Here is a 19,842-nt window from a genome sequence, read left to right as displayed (position 1 = left end):
GGAGTTGGATTGTTTGTTCCCAGTTTGTGTTTATCAGTTGCAGTTCGAGTGATATGTGTGTCTGTGGAAACGTAAGTTGTCTTTTAGTTTGTTGCTTTTTACGTACATGATTGATCAGTTCCGGTGAATTTCGTAGCGAAGAGCCTTGTTTTGCCTTTGGTGTTCAATATCACTGTTTATTGCTACGTGTACGTAAGGTCTGCATATTCAGTGCGATTAAGTGAAACAGTTAATTTCATATCTGTTATGTTTAGTGTCGAGATGTTGCAGAAAACCATATACAAACTCCTACCAGTCCCAGCACGAATAATAAAGGAACCTTTTTGATCCCAACAAAGCTTAATTATTGGAACCGCCCTCTGCAAGAGACACCCAGAGTTCTTACCGGACTCTCCACAGCGTGGAATTAGCCGAATCCAAATTCATCTAAATGTCGTTGAACCCAATATGAATTCTTGTTCTGCCAACTGAGCAGCAATTGAAATTATGAGGCAGCAAGCTTTCACACATGAAACATGCTCACTCAGAAGCATTCACATGAACGCACGCACGTACACACACACACACACACACACACACACAAATCCTGATAACTCATAACTATCCTCACATTCTTTGACACTGTGGTGGCATCAGCCATTCTCTATGGATTGGTCTGCTGGAACAGCAGCATCTCAACAGCGGACAGGAGGAGACTTGACAGACTGATAAGGAAGGCCAGTTCTGTCCTAGGATGCCCCTTGGACACAGTGTAGGTGGTGGGAGAGAGGAGGATGATAAAAGCTATCATCAGTGATGGACAATGACTCCCATCCCCTGCAGGACACTGTCTCTGCACTGAACAGCTCCTTCAGCGACCGGCTCCTTCACCCTAAGTGTGTGAAGGAGCGGTATTGTAGGACCTTCCTTCCTGCTGCTGTGAGACTGTACAACCAACAATGCTCCCAATAGAACACACACACACACACACACACACACACACACACACACACACACACACACACACACACACACACACACACACACACACACACACACACACACACACACACACACACACACACACACACACACACACACACACACAGGACTCTACCACTGTGCAATAACCAACTGTGCAATAACCAACTATGCAATATTTATATTTGTTCTCCATGTGCAACTATTGCTACTGCTCTGTACATATTATTTATATTTTGTACATAAATACTGCTTTTAAAAAAAAATTCCTGTAAATTTTTTCTATTCTGCTATTTCTTCTATATTCTGTCCACTGTGCTGCTGTAACGACCAAAATTCCCCATTGTGGGACGAATAAAGGGTTATCTTATCTTATCTTAAAACAGTGTCTAGGGGCCCTCTGTTAGTTTCAGCTTTAGATACTGGGTGTGGAAACATTGATATGCCTTCCAGTTTAAAAAGGGGAATTCCTCCTCGAATGTAAATCAGGAGATTTACTGGACTCCGTTCAAAGGTGTATTTTATATGACAAGGCTTCCTCTGACAAACACTCACCAGGTTCTCTGAGAAACTAAGATATATTATAATGCTTGACTCAGAAGTCATCACACAATTCCTCTGATTTGCTTACTTGTTTCATTCTGTCTCTTGTCAATTACACATCAGGGAATGTGTGTGCCCTTTAGTACAAAAGAAAACGTTTTCAGCTTTTATGGCCTGAGGCCAGTTCTTTCACTTTTAAGGGCATAAATCAAAATTGTGAATGGACGAGGTCCAACATTACATAACAGAGAAACAGCGAGTGGAAGAAGAAATCAACTTGGAACTCAGGACTGCTGAATCCAATGTCTTGCTGCAACAGGGAAAGGTGGTGGTTTTACTTGCATTCTGAAATTGTCTGTGTCCCTTGTTGCTATTCAATCTTTCTTACACCTCAAACTGCTTGTTGTACTTGAGTCCTAAGTCAAGAGCTGGAAGCTGAGTGTACCCCTGATACATATCCAATACAACAGGTGGATGAAGTCCAATTTCAGCCTCATGGACCATAATACAATCCATTGCATGGATTTTACTGGGTATTTCCCAACCCTAAACACCAAGCATATGGTCTGTTTTTACTTTTGTAATCCTTGCGATTTAAGTACCAAGGTGTAGGATAAAACCATTGATACTAGAGTCTGAATGATAAATTAGTTGCCCGATATGAACCTTTTCCATATCACATACGCATGCACACAAACACACGTCTTTTAATAGTTGTGAGCACACTGACTGACATATTGCATTCCCTAGCCTCTTGCCCTAATCTAAACCAAATTCTAACCCTAAAATCAAGCCATAACCCTTAAACAGCGCATTAAAGTTGTGAGGACCGGCCAAAATGCAGTCACAACATCAAATGTCCTCACAATAATGGTTTGAGCCAAAATTGGCCCTCAAACTAGAGAAAGACACTTACACACTGACACACACACCCAGGGTACTCACCAACTGTATCACAGGGTTCATCTTTATGAACGCAGAAATCTGTCCTGAAAAAGAAACAAGACAGAGTTAACTGTGTTGAAAATTAGGGAACCGATCCTACAGAATGTACCCACACTAAAGAAGGCTCTGCGTAGGGGGGATGCTAAAAACCAACTACGAAACCAATCATGTTGGATGAAAAAACTGTGTTTATAGCTATTATAAATCATCAATACATGATTAAAAGCCAGCTGCCATTAAGAGGGGCAAGACAATTATCTTTTAAATATGAGTGTCTCTTCTGGAAAACATTAATGGTATTGTGAACATATTTACTGTTGTTAAATGCTAAAAGTGATATACGTAGTTGCGTGAAGAATGGAAAAATTTAAACCAGAAAGAGAAGTTCAAAGCCAGCTTACTTTCTTACCTTTCACTGCTTACAATTTTGGGCTCCAAGTTACCCTTGGAGATGCCATTAATTACTCTAAATCCCAGTTCAGAGCAAGGTTACCCATGATGCCTCATGGTAAGAAAAAAATCAATTGAATATTCATTATCTTCTAAGGTCAGAAGAACATTCATATGTTTGGAAGATAAAATTCCCAAGGAAAGTTTTATCGACATCTACCGTATTCATGTAAAGGTAAAATGTTGTTTTTGGAATATTCTTTAAAATGTCCAGGGCATTCCACAGTTACTGCAACTTTCATTGTTCTCCAGATATTTTGGGGAGGTAACCCTGCAGGACCCATTAGTGCACATTTCCTGAAGGGACTGTAAAATAAGGTTAAACTAGTCCTGGGCTCCCTGTGGCCTGTAGATTTAATGCTAACCCGGGGATAACAAATGAAAGTATGAACAGATCACTGGTTTTGTTAGTTGCCATAGTCCTCTAGAGAGTTGAAACAGGACCTTCATTCCAAGGGCTGGAATATATATAATAAAATAGTTTTGATTCGATTTTTGTACAGCTGGTACACCACTGTGTACATAAAGAATCGTTGAGGTTATATTTAACCAGTATCCAAGGATAGTTCGAGGCAGACCTCGATACTGTCGCAATCAATATGAGTTTCCCCCTTACTACTGAATTTGCCTGGGTTGTCACATAAACAAATGTGTCTATACATCATCATATATGGTGTGCATGGGAAATCCTTAGTACTGTCCCTACATCTGCAACAGAAAAGAGATGCACACAGTACTGTATATGGGAGCACATGTAAGCAAGTGTGTGAGTAAGTAAAGTACCAAAGCTTCCATTTTACTCATTTGGTCACGGCAGCATTGATCTCTTATTCAAAGACAGTGACAAGCCACAGATACATTAGTGTCCATGGATAATATTACATAGGGCAATGTCTTTCTAATGTGGGGGACCTAAACTCCACCTCAAGTGCATAAGCAATTTGAACTGGAGGAGGCTCCTTCTGAGGTAGTTTGAAAAGGCCCTTACTCTTTTCATGCAAAGGTGATGTCTGTCCCCACACACACTATAGCAGGAATTGTAAGGGCAATGCAGCATTCTTAATCTGGGCCTGTTTATCCCGCAGTTTTAGTTTAAAGAGGGAGCATTGTAGTATGGATGGGCAAAAACTGGGACATTTGGACATGATGACACGCATTTGCCTGATTGGTTCTTATCTGTAAAGACTCAACTACCAGTGGTTAAGGCAAAACACTGTTGTCAGTAACAGTTCCACCTGATCCTCAGTCCAAGAAAATAACTGGTTCTTTTTGCTTTTAAAGCCGTTTCTCATTATTAGTATTTTCTGTAACTGAGCAACAGATTGCTGAGTAGACAATGTGCTTCCCGTTTACACCAGTATACACATTCCCAGAGTAGGTGAATGGTCACATGATATAAGTTTTTACGTGTGTTGGTATGGATGGAGATGACTTCTAATACGGAGCCAAAAACGCTCATCTGGACGGAGAATCATTTTATTTTTAAACTGCCAAGCAACATCTCCTTGTGTTGCAGCAAAGCTGAGTCTAGTTCAACTTTTTTGCCAGATCTGCAATGTTTTAATGGTTCCCCCCCTGCATTGTCACTCCTGTTGCATTGACATGATGATCCCAATCCAATTAATGCCTTTTAATAAATAAATTTCAACTCAAGTCAATCTGGCTAGTCAATCTGAATGTGGCCTTAAATATTTTACAGCTTTAATTTCCTGAGATCAAACATAATTGCACATGCCTATCGAAAAAACCAACATCCATTCAACTACATGAATCTCTTGCTCAATGAAAGGGCAGGTGTTAGGGAAAACCCTGGGGTCATAAACATTAAAAGCAGCAAGTTTTTATGGCCCTGGGTATTGCTGAGTGTGCTGGCACTACAGTGACAAAAGTGGGGGAGGAGAGACTCCCACTGACATGTGGGAGTCCTCAGCTAGGTGTGAGCAGCTGCAGCTCGGCCTTTGGGAACCAAACCTCGACAAGACCTGGTTGTCAACATGTGTGATGAAATGTTATGCTGTGCAAATCTTGTGTATTGAGTTCATTCCCATGAACTGGCAATGATGGTCGTAAAGGAACCAGAAAGAAAGAACTTCAGAAAGCTCCCTGATATTCAATGATGTAACTACAGACGAAGGAGCAAATATATCTATTCAAACTGGTTTTGCTAGTACCAATTTATTTCTAGTCACCTGATCCCATAGGTTTCAGCAATCCTGTGATTGTGAAGAGATGGGTTACAGCCATACTAACACACCTGAACATGAATATCACTTGGCCAGTCACATACAATGGTCATGCGCGTACCGAGTAGATTGGCTACTATGCAGTTGGTTGCTTAGTTGCAGAAATACGAACATGGAACAGCAAAGTCGAAAAGTACTATCAGGGAATTATTTTCTTAGACAGAAGAAAAGGTGGAACTGTTACTGGCAGTAAGTGTCTTGCAAAGCAATGTATCCACCACTTGTAGTCCTGACTGATGAGACACGAGCAGGAAGCTAATGTGGATGTCTGTATCATCTATTCCAAAAGTCTCTGCCTGAAGAGACAGAAATGGCAACTGGAGTTTTCAGAGTAAAATGGGACCAGCAAGGTTTCCAAAAGTCTTCATTCACTCCAGAGCAACTAAAAAAGTAACATAACCATTCTTTAAATTGAGTTGAAAAATTCAAAATTGCGAGACAACATTTTCAGAAACAGATTCAACAAATTATGTACACAAAGATGCATACATGAAATAATGCTAAATCACACCTCACAATTGTTTTGCCTTTCAAGTTGATCGCTGTTTCAGATTAGACAAACAGAAATCAAGCAAATGTCATGGCAAATACATGTTGGACAATGACACTGGTAGGAAAGTGGTGCTAAGCAGGATCTGACTTCACTGTTCAAAACCACCCCCAACACAAATTTGCTTTCTGTGTTTATAGTTGTGCAGGACTGCTGTGACACAGTGTGACAGTCAATGTCACACAATCACAGCAGTCACAGAACACACCGTCGGTTGTCAGCCTAAGTGAGAAAAGGCAAAAAATGTAGAGTCACATACACACTAAATAATGTATCATCCTTACTGTCATCGGTAGCGGTCTACAGAGACATTTGATGTCCCAGAGTCTAAAAGGCTTCATCTTATCCTGACTAGAAGGGACTCTTTAGGAGAAAGGCTGAATTTGTTTTGTATCAATGAAAAGAATCAAATCTGAAGACACTGAACTATATTCAGTCAAGCCCTAACCTCAACCAGATATGTACAGACTATCACTGAATGAAATCAACAGGCCCCACTGTGGGTAACAAAGCAGTGAGCTGTGAGGAGCAGTGAGAGCCTGCCGTGAGGTTTCTATCGGCATTAAGAGGACATGGTGACACAGAGCTGTTTGCCTTCTCAGGAGGATGCAACGCTTTGAAGCAGAACATTACAGGGATCTGGGTCTGTCAGGTCTCACCCAATGTGAGCTGGGAAAGGCTTAATGGCATTGCATAATTATTGTAGCTATTGTAATTATTGTACAGTGTAGTGTAACTGTAGAGGGCTAGAACACTTAAAGGAACAGAGATGTGTTTATTTTCCAAGAGTAAGATTCAAATATCAACCTCAAGGCTTGTACTGGGTAGAATGAATGAGTGCCACTGTAGAAATGTGAAGTTGTATCTCTAACTTTTTCAAAAATTTCAAACTGTAATCAAACAAAGTCGGAGGTAATTTTGTTCTAAAAAGCCCATTCATGAATCACAGTTCTAATCCTCCGTACTCTGGTACCTAAACATTTTGCGTGAGTGACAGGAAATCATTCAGACGCCGATATCAAATGTCTTATTTCCTCCAAAGAGACTGTTAATAAGCTACAAGGGATGTACATTTCATCCACATGAGCCTTCCACCAGCTATGTCAGATAACAGCAATACATACACACAAAGAGGACGCTGAGCAACCCTGCGCAACAGGAAACCTGAGAGCGATGTGCTTTAATTTGCCCGCACGCTGCCTGGCTCTCACATTGACTGCTGTTGGCAGCATCCCTCTACTGCCCTTCCAGCAAATGCTGATCCTGACTGCTTCGGTCCTCACAGAGGAAGCCTCCTGACAGAAGTGGGGGAGGGGAGGGAGAGCAGGCAGCGATGGGAGGGCAGATCAGGTTTGTAACAAACCAACTCAAGAAACAAAAGGCCACTGTATACATGCCCTCCTGCCTCCTCACCATAAAAGGTGACAAGACCGAATCTATCAGCGGACATGAGTGCTCATTTAAACAAAAGGACTCCTTTTACCCCTCTCCGTTTTACTCCCCAGGTAAAGGCTACATCATATCAAAAATAATGCAATTCAAGTCAATATATTGACAAATGAGCTGCAACTGGAGTGTCATCCAGTGGTAGAATTAGTCAATGAAACTACAAAGTGTGTATCTTGTCATTTCATTCATCTAATCTGTTTTATGTCATTGGGCAGCGAACATGTTATACAATTGGGGAAAGAAACAGTAAAAAACTTATTTGACTGAATAAGCTGTGCATGTATGAATATCAGTATGGTTGCAATTGGCTTTTTCTAGCACACTAAAACTTGGTTTCTATAGGAAGGTTGCGGAGTAGAGAAATTTAATTTTCCCGGCTAGATTCCTCCTGGAGAGAGATGATATCTTGGCCATCTATACTGGTATCAGGTTTTAGGTGCTTTACAAGCATGCATGTGCATGACAAAGACTTCAGACAGGGAAAGTGATCCTGAACAGCTGGACGAAGGAGAGGTTATTGTATGAAGCTACACCTGGTGGGTTTAAAAAAATTCCATCCCATGTCCAACTCAATCTGAATGTAACACGAAGTGGCATCAAGATGTCTTAAGGAGTCACTTTCATCTGTGTTGCGTCTATGTTACATACCTGGTGACAAGCACAGCTGTATCCACTGGCGGGATGTCATCCCTTCCTCCAGGAACGTGGTTGGTGCCCAGGTACCGCGGGCCCCCGAACTCGTGATACTGCCAATGGCAGAAGCTCTCCAAAGCCCGTTCTCCATGATGGCCCACGCGTAGCTTTTCCTGTGGAACAGATACAGAGCAGACATTAACCTTATCCTGCCCTGTAGTTTTGTCACGGCCTCCCTTAGCCTTAAATTTACATTGGTCAATTTAGTCACACAATTATTAATCTGTTTTAACACTTAAGCTTATACAAGACAGTAGGAAGTACTTATTTCAGAACTCCAAAGCTTTTTCATGCTTGGGGACCAAAAAAAGGAAATTTGCTTGGCTACTTCGCATTACATCAGATGAAACTTCTCACTAGGATGACATAAAAAGAACAAATTTTGTCCATAGTTAAATGTTAAATTACTCTGAATCTTTCATGTGCTCAGGCAGTTTTTTATTTTGCAGACAACGTATTTTAGAGGAAAATCGTTCTTAAGGGGGAATGAAAGAGATTCCTCTCTCTCTCTCTGATGTTATCTGGAAAATCTTAATAAACATTGTGTTTTAAATCTCTCTCTCTCTCTCTCTCTCTCTCTCTCTGTCTCTCTCTCTCTCTCTCTCTCTCTCTCTCTCTCTCTCTCTCTCTCTCTCTCTCTCTCTCTCTCTCTCTCTCTCTCTCTCTCTCTCTCTCTCTCTCTCTCTCTCTCTCTCTCTCTCTCTCTAATACACATGCGCAGGGTATGGCCAGCATCTGCTGACAGTCAGGTTGTAAGGGTCAACCAAGCGTTTGAGAGGGGTCAAAGAGGGTGAACAAGTCAGGCTTACTGGACGGCTGTGAAGCAACACCAGCTTGGTAACTCGAATGTTGATCCTCACTCCCAGACTCTGGTGGTGGAACATGTTGTACACCTGCAAGAGAATAACAATAATAACACTATTTCAGATTTCACTGTCAGGAAGAAAAATTAACAGAGAGAAGCCAAGAGTATGCCCAGTTTCATAGTTTTTAGATGATAAACATGCACATTCTTGTTCACTGAGTGTGTAAAATATCATGTCTTTAATTCAGACACCTTGTTTGACACAGACGCCTCCCTCTGGTGCTAGGCATGAAGAAATTGTTGCCTAACCCCAAGCTTACCTCTTAACCCTAATATTAACCATTATACTAACCCAAGTCTCAACCAATGACGACCAGGTATACAAAGATCGACTTCCTTCCATTGTAAAATAAATGCCAAAGTTTGTGTCGGTCTAAACGTCCACACGTACACTTTCCTGACACTAAAGTTAAGAAACTCAGACTGGCCCAATGATGAATAGACATACAAGCAGTTGGTGATTTGTCCCTGAATGAGGGGGAATGCCATCCTCTTTAACCAGGAGAGCCCTGCATGTGCAGATAGAGCAATAGCTCACGACGGGCTGTGGTATATGCTCATTATATCACAGTTAAGAGGCGTTGTTTAGCCAGACGCGAAGCGGTTAAAAATAGTTACAAGTATGGCGAAATGAAAGTAATAGACACACTACAATTAGAATTTTTTATTTAGTCAAAAGTTTTTTTATTAAAACAAAAAAGCAGACCCTCTTGGCTGCCTGCACTGTGCACGGCGGTTGCTATGCAAAGCACTGTAGGGTTCCTCAGAAAGACAAAGAAGGCTACGAGCCGGTAGATGGGTTTGCCGGCAATTTAATTTCGCAGGCTACTGTGGGCCGTAGCCCGTGCCAAAACTACAACCATTCAACCTCACTGTGTGCTTTGAGCTCTCGTAAGTTTCCTCAACTTCACACCGTCGCTTCTCACGTCTACTTACATCATTACTTCCTCAGTCGCGGAGTGATACGAACCTGTGCAAACTGATTCAATGGCATAGCAGTTGTATACGCTCATTATACCATGACTATGAACCAATCAGATTGCTTGATTTGAGCTATCCGTTTTATAATAAAAAATAACTTCCAAAGACCACTAGAGGCCACTGGATCTAATGTAGTCATAAATTATTAGTACATTATTAATAATTAAAACAACAATGCCAATCATCCTCTATGATTAACTCCGTTCTCCATTGGTACAAATTTTTGCATCTTATAGACTAATTGATTTATCAGATTGATTGACAGCTTAATGAGTAATGAAAATATTTATGATCTGCAGGCGTGAAGAAACCTTCCACTCCTCATACTTACAAAAGTAGATTAGAGCTGTCCCACTGTCCTCCTCAGCTTCTTACTGTGCAAGTCTCTCTTCTCCCCCTGTTCTGGCCTCTAGAACCTCAGCCAAAAGTAAGAAGGCTCCTGTGTGCTCTTCTGAGTACTAAGCAGGTTTGTACAGTCGGCTGGTCAAGGCTATTGTTATTGACCGCTGCATCGGTGACCAGTCCAGGATTTGGCTCATCTCTATCCCTGGTGCAGAACACACAGCACTAAGGCTGCAGCTAAATATATATATATATATATATATCCATATCTCTTTGAATAAGATATATGGGTTAGAGTAAATGAAGATGGAACACAACATAAATAAAAGATTTCATGCTGATAAAGTGAAGCAGAGCAATGTTACAGGCTTTATATGGACATGGTCAGATGTTCCATGTGAGGCTTCTCACTGTAAAACCCATTAACGGGAGCAATTGATTAATGGATTTATGGATCAAAACACAACTTATCATGACAAATATTAAAGGTAATATGTAGTTTGTGTTTGTCGTAGTTCGATGCAAATTTCCTCGTCGCTCAACATGCGTGCGTATCTGAGTTTGCAGCCTTTTCCTCCAGGGGAGATGTGCTTTCACTGTCTGAAGTGTTGTCTTGCCCCTGCTGGGACTCACCTCGTCTACTTCCTCAACGCGGTAAATAACACAGAGAAACTTTTCCTTTGTCCCTAGACGCTGCAGAGTTTATCAACAGTCAGACGGAAACTAGCGCCACACATTCACTGCTGCAACGAACTCCGCTTCACCGGACTTTGCCTTGCTCACTGTCACTCGCCCTGAGGCTCTCTCTCTCGCTCCCGTTCTGCCACAAATACACTACACACATACGCCGTTCATATAACACAAGCTTTTTCGGATAATTTTGTCATGTACTGCATACCCCAGAATGGAAGCTGCCATCACAGGGGATGAACGTAAACAATGTGACGCGTCAACGCATTCTACGCAAATCGACGAATTTACGTAATCGGCACAATCGATAACGTCGACGCGTTGTTGCAGCCCTTCACAGAAACCAAGACTGGGTACATTATGTCCCCGCTACTATCCTGGTTTTGCTTCATATTTGGGATATGTTTCCCAGGAATATGAGAAACCTGGAAATCCTGTATGTGTGACTATATCCAAGTGTGTGATAATCTGTGTGAGATCCTATTTGACCTTAAGCCTCCATTTTTTCTATACCTTTATCAGAACTAAGCAAAGAAACAGTAGACATGAAAAGAAGATGTGGTTCTAAAACCACACTTACTGGAAAATGTTTACTTGATTTGTCTATCACAGACGATACACATGGCAGGTGAGTCAGGGGACTATTCCTGTCTGGGACTCTTTACCATGTTCATGACAGTTAGCAGGAACCTCTGCGCTGCCTCAGCACCGTGGTACTGCACCATGTCCGAGTCTGCCACCACCACCGTCTCCACCGTGTATGCTTCGTGCAGGCGAATGGCATTCCTCTTCCCACGACCCTCTTCACCTATCTTTGACCTCTTCTCCTTCTTCTTACCTGCAACAAACAGGGAAAATCAAACAGAGAGGAGGAACAAGGTTAGAAACGCTAATTTATTATTATGATTATTATTACACCAGAGGGGAAAGTAACACAGTGAAGTACACTGCTGTGACTGAGTAGCTTTTTCAACACTAATGTGTATTTTGAAAATCAACCTCCCAAATCAGAGGTTGCACCTTGTTCTGACTTTCATGAAGTGAATGCAGTTAGAGTAGCAGTGAGGACTGCATAGACAACATTGTTTTTTTCTACTTGGTTCTGCTCTCCAGTGAGTGGTGCTCCAGATTTTTCTCAAACCTTTACAGAGATAGCCATGCAGTCTACTACTTCTCCCGGAAGTTGAACAGGAATCAAATGAAATACTCCAACAAAGAGGATGAAAGTAATCCACTTGTGTTCCTATCAAGTTTGAACAACTACAACAACCAACGTTTAACGAGGTGGACACATCATTTGATATCGACAAACCATGGCATACCCGAGGTGAAGCTGGAAAATGAAGGAAAAAAGAAGGAAGACTCTTCTAATTAGCTGGATGAAAAGAAAATATTTCTGTGAAAACAAAAAAGAAAGAATCTTAACCCAATCGACAGTGGCTATCACTAGGACTCTTTACTTGGGACACTGGTTAAAAATCATAAAAACTGTGCAGAGGATGCAAAGTTTTACCTCTTAATTAGAAAATTCTACTACATCACATATACAGAGTTGGGCTAGGTCCAGGACATGGCTGGCTTAGCACAATGAATGGAAGAAGGGAGGAACTGAAAACTCAGCCAGAAAATTGCAACACAATGCCTTTCAATATCTGTAAAGTTGTCCTATTCACAACACATGTGGATTGTTTGCTAGCAAGCTAGTTTCCAAAATAGGGCAGCTAAATGGGTCCACTACTTATATGTATGGATTGAATTAATCAAGAGACACCAGTTGTTTGTTCACAGCTACAACATATTACAAAGGTACAACCCTAAAGTGAAATAAAATGTAATTTCCCATCCACTTGTTTTTACACTTGCTGAAGGTGCTGAAGTTTTCAAATTGAGATCAAATACAACTGGTGTAAATAGATTTTTCAAATACTACTTGGGTTGCAGTATCCTCATCTTCATTTACATTAAACAATTATTCTGTGGTTAAAGCAACTAGGATCAAATTTCTTTCCCATTCAATGTTAAAGTTGAACAGCAATTTAACCTCTCAACCATGTCTACATACTTGTATACACCAAGTTGCTGCCAAATGGCTGCTAAGATATATCCGCATTAACAACATGTGACAACTAATTGCACATGACTTACCGAAAAGGGCCAAAGTCTATTCATATCTGAAATAGTGTCTCTGAATGACTCTGTCATCCTTGCACACTTTCAACAACTGCATTACCACATTTATTTAGGGTTAAAATCAAAACTGATCTTACTGATATGAAGGATGGAGTGCCGATACTGTCACACTGGACTAAAGCCAATACAAACATGTCCTCTGCTTAATTTGTTGTTCCTGACATGGAAGGATAGTATTACACTCAGCATGTATATCACATAAAATTCTAAAACTGAGGATGAGGAAAATAAAAGGAAACTACTATATTGTGTTATACACTGACAGCGAGAACATTTTATGTAAACTTCTCCATAAACACAGGTCAGATTGTTTCTAAATGCAACTACTCGTTATGCATTTACCATTTCTGGACTGACATTTACCATTTCTGGACTGACTAGTTTCAAGGTGCGTTCAAATGCACTGCGTCGCGCAAGTAGCAGGAGTTAGTCGCAGGAACATTTGTGCAAATAACAGAAATATTTGCTTGTTTTTCCTTCCACTTTCTAGAACAAACCTCTGAACAAGCACACAGACACGCGCGCATCCCATCTTCGAACAGTGAAGATTTGTGACATTCACGTCACCCGAGACAAGTGACGCAAAATCCACCTTTATTCGCGTCTTTGTAATCTACTTATTCACGTCACGTTCGGTGTGAACGCACCATTATAGAATCACTGCAGAGCATGGTTATTGGGTTTTCTTGGTGCTACAGACTAACATATATCCCAGATGTTTTGCAATTCAACAAAAAACACTGACTGCTTAAGGATCAAAATTGCCATGAAAACAAGAAATTATGAATATTTTAGTGGTCATCAGAAACCAGTCGCAAGTTGACGCTATCGAACATATGGTACTGCTACTAAAACACTGCTCTGTTTTTATGTTCTGAGTACCAACCAAATTGTGCCTGAAATACAGAGAACAGAAAACAGTCAAGACATGAAAATCAACAATCACGCCCACTTTTTTCCCCTTAAACAACTACATCCCTGCCAAAACAGGACTGATAATGGACAGTTCGAAAAGCAATATAGATTTAATTCAATGCCAGTTATTTTGGCTGGATCACAACAGTGAGGCCAGCCCTACAAATGTGAATGTCCATTTTTGACTGACCGAAGGACTGACGTACGTGAATTACTGATAAAGTTACACCATTAGTCCGAGTTTCCCCATTGTGTTTGTTGCTAGATTTAGGCCTACCAACTTTTCAGAGCCGCTTTTCTTCCAAAAAGAAATGCCTAGCTACAAATCTATCAACTTTTTGGGCAAATGAAGCCACTTTCAGTTTAAGAGAGGCCATAAGGGCAAAGTCAGACTCCTCCTGAAAAGACACACTTCTCTCTATATTAATCAGGATTTAGTCTTAATGGACCACTTTTCAGTCATTATCTCATACTTGTTCTAGTTTAGGACAACATAAACAGAACATTTTTTTGTGAATTCAGCTGTATTAAAAATTAGGAGCAAACAGATAAAGGGCTGAAACTTGCTGACACTACTACGCATTTGTTTTAAAACGCACCACTACACTGCTCAGTTTACATGAATAGACACATGGTATACATTTTCAGGCATGTTAATATGGATGGCGATTAAAACCATATAAAGCTAAATGCTTGTCTGGACGCAGATCATTTTTGTTTTAAAATGTGCTGTTAAAATGAAACGTAGTAGTATGGATGTAGCCTAGGCAGAATCTAAATATGATGTGATGACGTTATTAATATGCTAATTATTTGGCACCTGTTAGTGCTGAACTTTGCTACTTTCCATTGAAAGTAGTTGCTAATGGTAGTTCCAAATTTTAGTCATTTATTTAGGCAAATAAATTAATAAGGAAAAGACTGAGCTTGAAACATTTTTTTACAAGGACAGCGGAACATGAATTCTGGGAAATCTGTTTGAGAATATATTTTTTTAATATTTTTAACTCGATAAAATATCTCCCGGGTCCAATAGCTCAATTTGACCACCACCACTTCAACCAACAGTAGAGAAAATAAATTGTACTTGAAAAACATGTTAAATATCTACCAAGCATTGTTTCTGTCTTGTTCCTGGGAGCAAATTATTAATTATTACCAAACGAAAAAAAGTCTAAGACAAAATAACAGGACTCACAATTTGAAATTTGTTTAGTGAGGTACACGTCATAGATGTACTCCTAATTTGCACAGTACCTAAAATCTAAATGACAATATCCTGAAGGTTCATCATGGCCTTTGAAATCAAGTGTTTTCAGTTCTTAAGACTTTTAAGAATTAAGGTTTGATTAAGTTTATGTAACTAAACTAATGTTTTGGTAAAACATCTGCAGGGTCAGTATGTTAGCCCTTTCATCATGTGGGGGCACCAGCCAGGTTAGCTGACCATCAAGATGTATAGGGCAACCAAGTGACAACAGAAGCAGAAGAATATTGAATAAGGGAGGAATCAGATGACTCTTAGTTCCCAGAAGTGACACTGTGTGCACAACTTCAGGCCTTGTGGGATGACCTGAGAGGTCAATCCTTCCAGTGAGAGGAGAGTATCGGACTGGTGCCCCATGGCAGCCTCTGCTGACCATTTTTTCAGACTTTACATTGAACCCGAACTGTCATTACCTCTGGAAGTGGGCAGTGATCCAATCATGTCAGATGTTCCATTAAAGGGAGTACAAGAATAAGTTTGGAATCCAGTCAAAGTTGGTTAGGGTTAGAGTAAGAGAAGCTAGTGGTCCAACAACTGTTAAACATATCCCACCTCAGCAGAAAATAAGGGATTCCCAGCACAAATCAGAGAGCTACTCTTGTGTTGGGAGGGGGGAACCTTGTAATAAGAAAGAATTGTCTTTGAGTCACACAGAGACAAATAACAGCGCTTTCAACAGGAAAACCCACTCCAAAGTTGCAGGGGAACAGTAACTCTGCCTTTGTGGGAGAACATTGCCTCACGCAATGACTGGACCGATCCTGCTGCTGCTGCTCTGGCCTTAAGTAATTACTGTTGTTCTCAGATAATAGTCACAAAGAAAACTTCCACCAATGTCAGAAAAACAACACTGAAGGGAAAAGAAGCATTTGCTTTGTCAACATAAAGACCCCATGGTCCCATAACCTTCATTATACTGTTAACCATGCACTACGATGTATATGGATTTATTCATATCATAAGGTTGAATGTCAACCTAACCCAAAACAAGAAATGCTCAAACACTTAAGAGAATCCAGTTTTGCAGTCTTGGACATTATAACAATATAATGTCTGCTTATCCAGTACAAAGATGGGTCTGGGACTTTTGTTGCCTACATTAGAAATTAAGGAGAAACTGCTTGTCTGACGCAAGAGTTGCATGAGGACATTGCAGAAACCTTGCGTTTATACTGTATTTTACATTTCAGATATAAGAAAACATACGTTTTTGTGGACGTTTTGGCTTTCAACCTCTGATACCAGCTCCCTCTTTACTTTTAAGTTGCCATCATCAACAGCGCTGTTGAAACTCCGGAAGTAGCTAAAACCATAAGAACCATTTAGTATCACCTCTTGAGCAGAGCAAGGCAAAGCCTATGGCAACAGATGTATGTAATGTTTCTATAAGTTGTTACAGTGGAAAAGGTCTATAATTAGCATTTGTATCATTGAAGATAGAACTTATGTGATGTTGTCATTATCATAGATTGTCATTTGTCATTTTTGATTAGTTGCCAATCTCAAGAGAACAGGTCTTAAATAAGGCAAGGCAGGAGTGGATACAGAAGAGAGTGTTTTCTTGCAGATATCACAACTCTTTTTGTTGACATTTTTATTGGACAACGACTGATATCCATCAGTCAGTTTCTCTTCATTTAGGTTAGCATGAGAAGAGGAGTGCAGCAGACTGGCCCAACCACAGAATCTAGGGAGCGACACAAGTGGATAGGAAGCCAAGATTTCAGGTGAGGACTGTATCCTTTCCTGTTGAATGGCAACCAAGGCATCAGGGTCATATTGTACCCTGTTATAGCTTGTATGGTATTAAGGCTCAGGCTCAAATCTAGTATCAGCAAGCCATGGTTCCAAAATAATATCAGGAACTAGATTGCTGACCTGATTATGTGGATTTACCTGAGTAATGATTTCTTAATGTGATTTCAGAATTTCCTGGTTGCTTTTGTGCATCTAACATACTTAGTGTGTGCACATGTTTGTCTTCATCAATGTCAGTCTGTGACACAGGTTTGGTGCTTTGTATTCACATGCAGGGAGAAAAAGCAGTGATTCTAACAAGCTTAGAAGGCTAGGTGCTGAAATGCAGTGTTTATCATTTGGGCACATTTTGGGCTTGCCAAATCCTAAGTTCGATTAGCATATTTAATCAGATGTAGTATGGAACAATTAAATCTTCAATCATACGGTTTATCTTCGGTGTGATAGGGTTCACCTACTTTAAGCAGCGAATAAAAAAACTACAAATGGTGGAAAACACACAACAAAGTAAATTCACTCCTGCAGGCTTTTTCAGAGGAAACCCTTGTGATCGGTCCCATTCAGCGTAAGAGTATCTCCTGTGGAGGTAAGGTAAGGTGCTCTTGACTTGGTCTCCAGCCACGAGGGAAGCAGATGCCTGGGCTTCAATGCTGCTTTAACATCCTCTGGGCTTTTCCCACTGTCTAAGATTCCATTCATGAAGCAGGAATGTCACAACTGCAGACAGGATAGAACAGGCCACTGCTATAAGAATTGTAATTATAAAGTCTCTTAGATCAGGCGTCAAGAGCAGCGAATAAAAGACTGAGTCTACTTCTTTTACACAACTGATACTTTTGTGGAGGAAAACCCCGCAATGACCACACCTCTTGCCACAAACACACACTCCAACTTGGGAGGTTTGAGAGAGCCAAAATGTTTAAATTACTCAGAGAAACAAAACATGTTTATAGGCTAATTTATTAAATATGTAAATTCAGTGAAAGCATTTTTTCACATTCTCGTCACACATCCACACAGTGACTGATTTGTACACAAGAGGATATACCTGTTACCATAGTTCAATAAGGACTTTGGTTTGAATCTACATTACCTGCACCCGATAACTCCAGTGCAACCTAAGATTTGTAACCCTGTCTTTCTCTCAGTTTCTCACCATCAACCCCTTCCTGTCACCTTTTCTTTCACCAGTCATCTTCATTCCTATTCACTCATCATCCAGATCCACAATTCCCCAAACCAGTCCAGCCTATATGCTATTTGACCCTTACTCCCTCTTCCTTCCCTCTTTCCCACAGAAAACAATTTTTAACTCCATCTAAACTCTGAGTTTCTTTATTCTTCCACGAATTTGTTGTTTTGTTACTATAAGAGGCAGATATAAACGCCCTGTGGAATAAGCACGCTTAAGTATAAATCACTTAATGTTTGTCATATATAATTTTAGAACTACAATAATGGCTGTTTATTTTCAGTGTTCACCTGGGTTGATTCTAATTCTCCAGATGCATACATTAGAATTAAAACAATTTTATTGTTTGTCATATAGTGTGTGTGTGTGTGTGTGTGTGTGTGTGTGTCTATATAAGGTCTCACAGTAGACAATGCAAATCAGAGCAAAAACCAAGCCATGAGGTCAAAGCAGCCTCCTTCAGTGCTCAGAGAAAGGAGTGTGTCAAGGCAAAAATCTGGGAAAGGCTACAGAAATGTTCTGCTGCTATTATTGTTTCCAAGAGCCATGGTTTCCTACATGATTCTTAACTGGAGGACGTTTGGAAGAACCAGAACTCTTGAGCTGGCCGCCCAGCCAAACTGAGCAATCAAAAGGGAAGAAAGTTTCTAGGTAACAGAGGTGAGCAGGCACGCAGATAATTTTTTGTTCCATTCAGCATTACACCATGATTTGCATATAATAGTCTCATGAACAAATATGTTAACCAGATTCCTCTTAGTCTTTAACTGTTTCATTGGGCTTCATTCTTACGTCACTAATCATTTTGCAAAGTGTCTTTACAGTCATCTCTACAGCCACTTTTGTTCAAACACGAACAACTAGTTTTGCTGTAAATGTTCAGAATATGTCAGTACAAAATGAAATGTAAAAGTAGACATGAATATTAAGTAAAATGTCCATAAATTACCGGCATCTATATACATTCAACTTTCAGAGACATGACATAAACTAGCCCAGACATTTAAACATAGCAGAACCAGGATCACCCATGGCTCACTAACCCAGTGGGCATACATGCACAAACACACACATACAGACAGCCGCTAGAAAATTCAGAGCTATCATCCCAGGCAACATCGAAAGAGCTGGAACATGACACAGCCACGTGCTATAGACAACGGTGCTAAGACGGTGGATCTGATCACCAACTGGCACAAGCCTAAAATAACACTTAACTCTAGTGTGGCCCTCAACTCAGAGGAAGCAGATTTATCAACATAACTGTGCAACAGCCTTCAAATGGTTGCAGGCAATTAATAAACTGCAGCAGAACATTTTCATATCTGTGTAACAAAGCTGTGATTTTCTTACTAACTAGAACAGGTATGGTACAACTGACATTTTTTTGTAACTGAACACCTAATACCCATAAACCATTACATTTAGCATTGTTAATGCAATGTTGTGCATTCCTCTGGACATGGAGGTGGAGGTGGATAAGAGAACAGAGGAGAACTACAGAGTCCAGACAGACACCAGGTGCATACATGCATACATACAGTAGAATCTTCTCATCTCTATGTCTCAAGCATGTGGTTGGGAGTGTCATTTTTCCTTGAAGGGATTCCATGTGGTTTAGCAGCAGAATGATAACTAGTTTAACTTTAATATGATTTCATTCAAAAACAATGACGTCACTTAATGACAGCAGAACGTTCATTCAAACAACTTCCACTACAGCGGAATGGAAGTGTATGATGTGAAACCATTTAAAACTGTATCATACAATATTTTTTTAAAACCCTGATCAACTTTTGTATGAGGAGT

The 19,842-nt window shown here is 40.4% G+C and overlaps 1 protein-coding gene across 4 annotated transcripts in view; it reads right to left on the bottom strand.

Annotated features, from left to right (window-relative positions):
- adamts17 (ADAM metallopeptidase with thrombospondin type 1 motif, 17) overlaps positions 1-19,842 on the bottom strand; it is a 143,817-nt gene that overhangs the window by 103,549 nt on the left and 20,426 nt on the right. For all 4 annotated transcript variants that reach the window (XR_004790516.2, XM_035628405.2, XM_035628407.2 and 1 more), the window contains exons 4-7: positions 11,377-11,549; positions 8,643-8,726; positions 7,789-7,946; positions 2,449-2,492 (exon numbers count right to left, since the gene is read on the bottom strand). Coding sequence is in view for 3 of the 4 variants with exons in the window: in XM_035628405.2 (XP_035484298.2) it covers positions 2,449-2,492; positions 7,789-7,946; positions 8,643-8,726; positions 11,377-11,549 (459 nt within the window). In the remaining variant the exon portion in view is untranslated. The remainder of the gene's footprint in view (positions 1-2,448; positions 2,493-7,788; positions 7,947-8,642; positions 8,727-11,376; positions 11,550-19,842) is intronic.

This window comes from Scophthalmus maximus, chromosome 4 (assembly GCF_022379125.1).
Source record: "Scophthalmus maximus strain ysfricsl-2021 chromosome 4, ASM2237912v1, whole genome shotgun sequence".
NCBI lineage: Eukaryota > Metazoa > Chordata > Actinopteri > Pleuronectiformes > Scophthalmidae > Scophthalmus > Scophthalmus maximus.
Note: the sequence above shows the minus strand (reverse complement) of the source record. Positions and strands in the feature narration are given on the sequence as shown.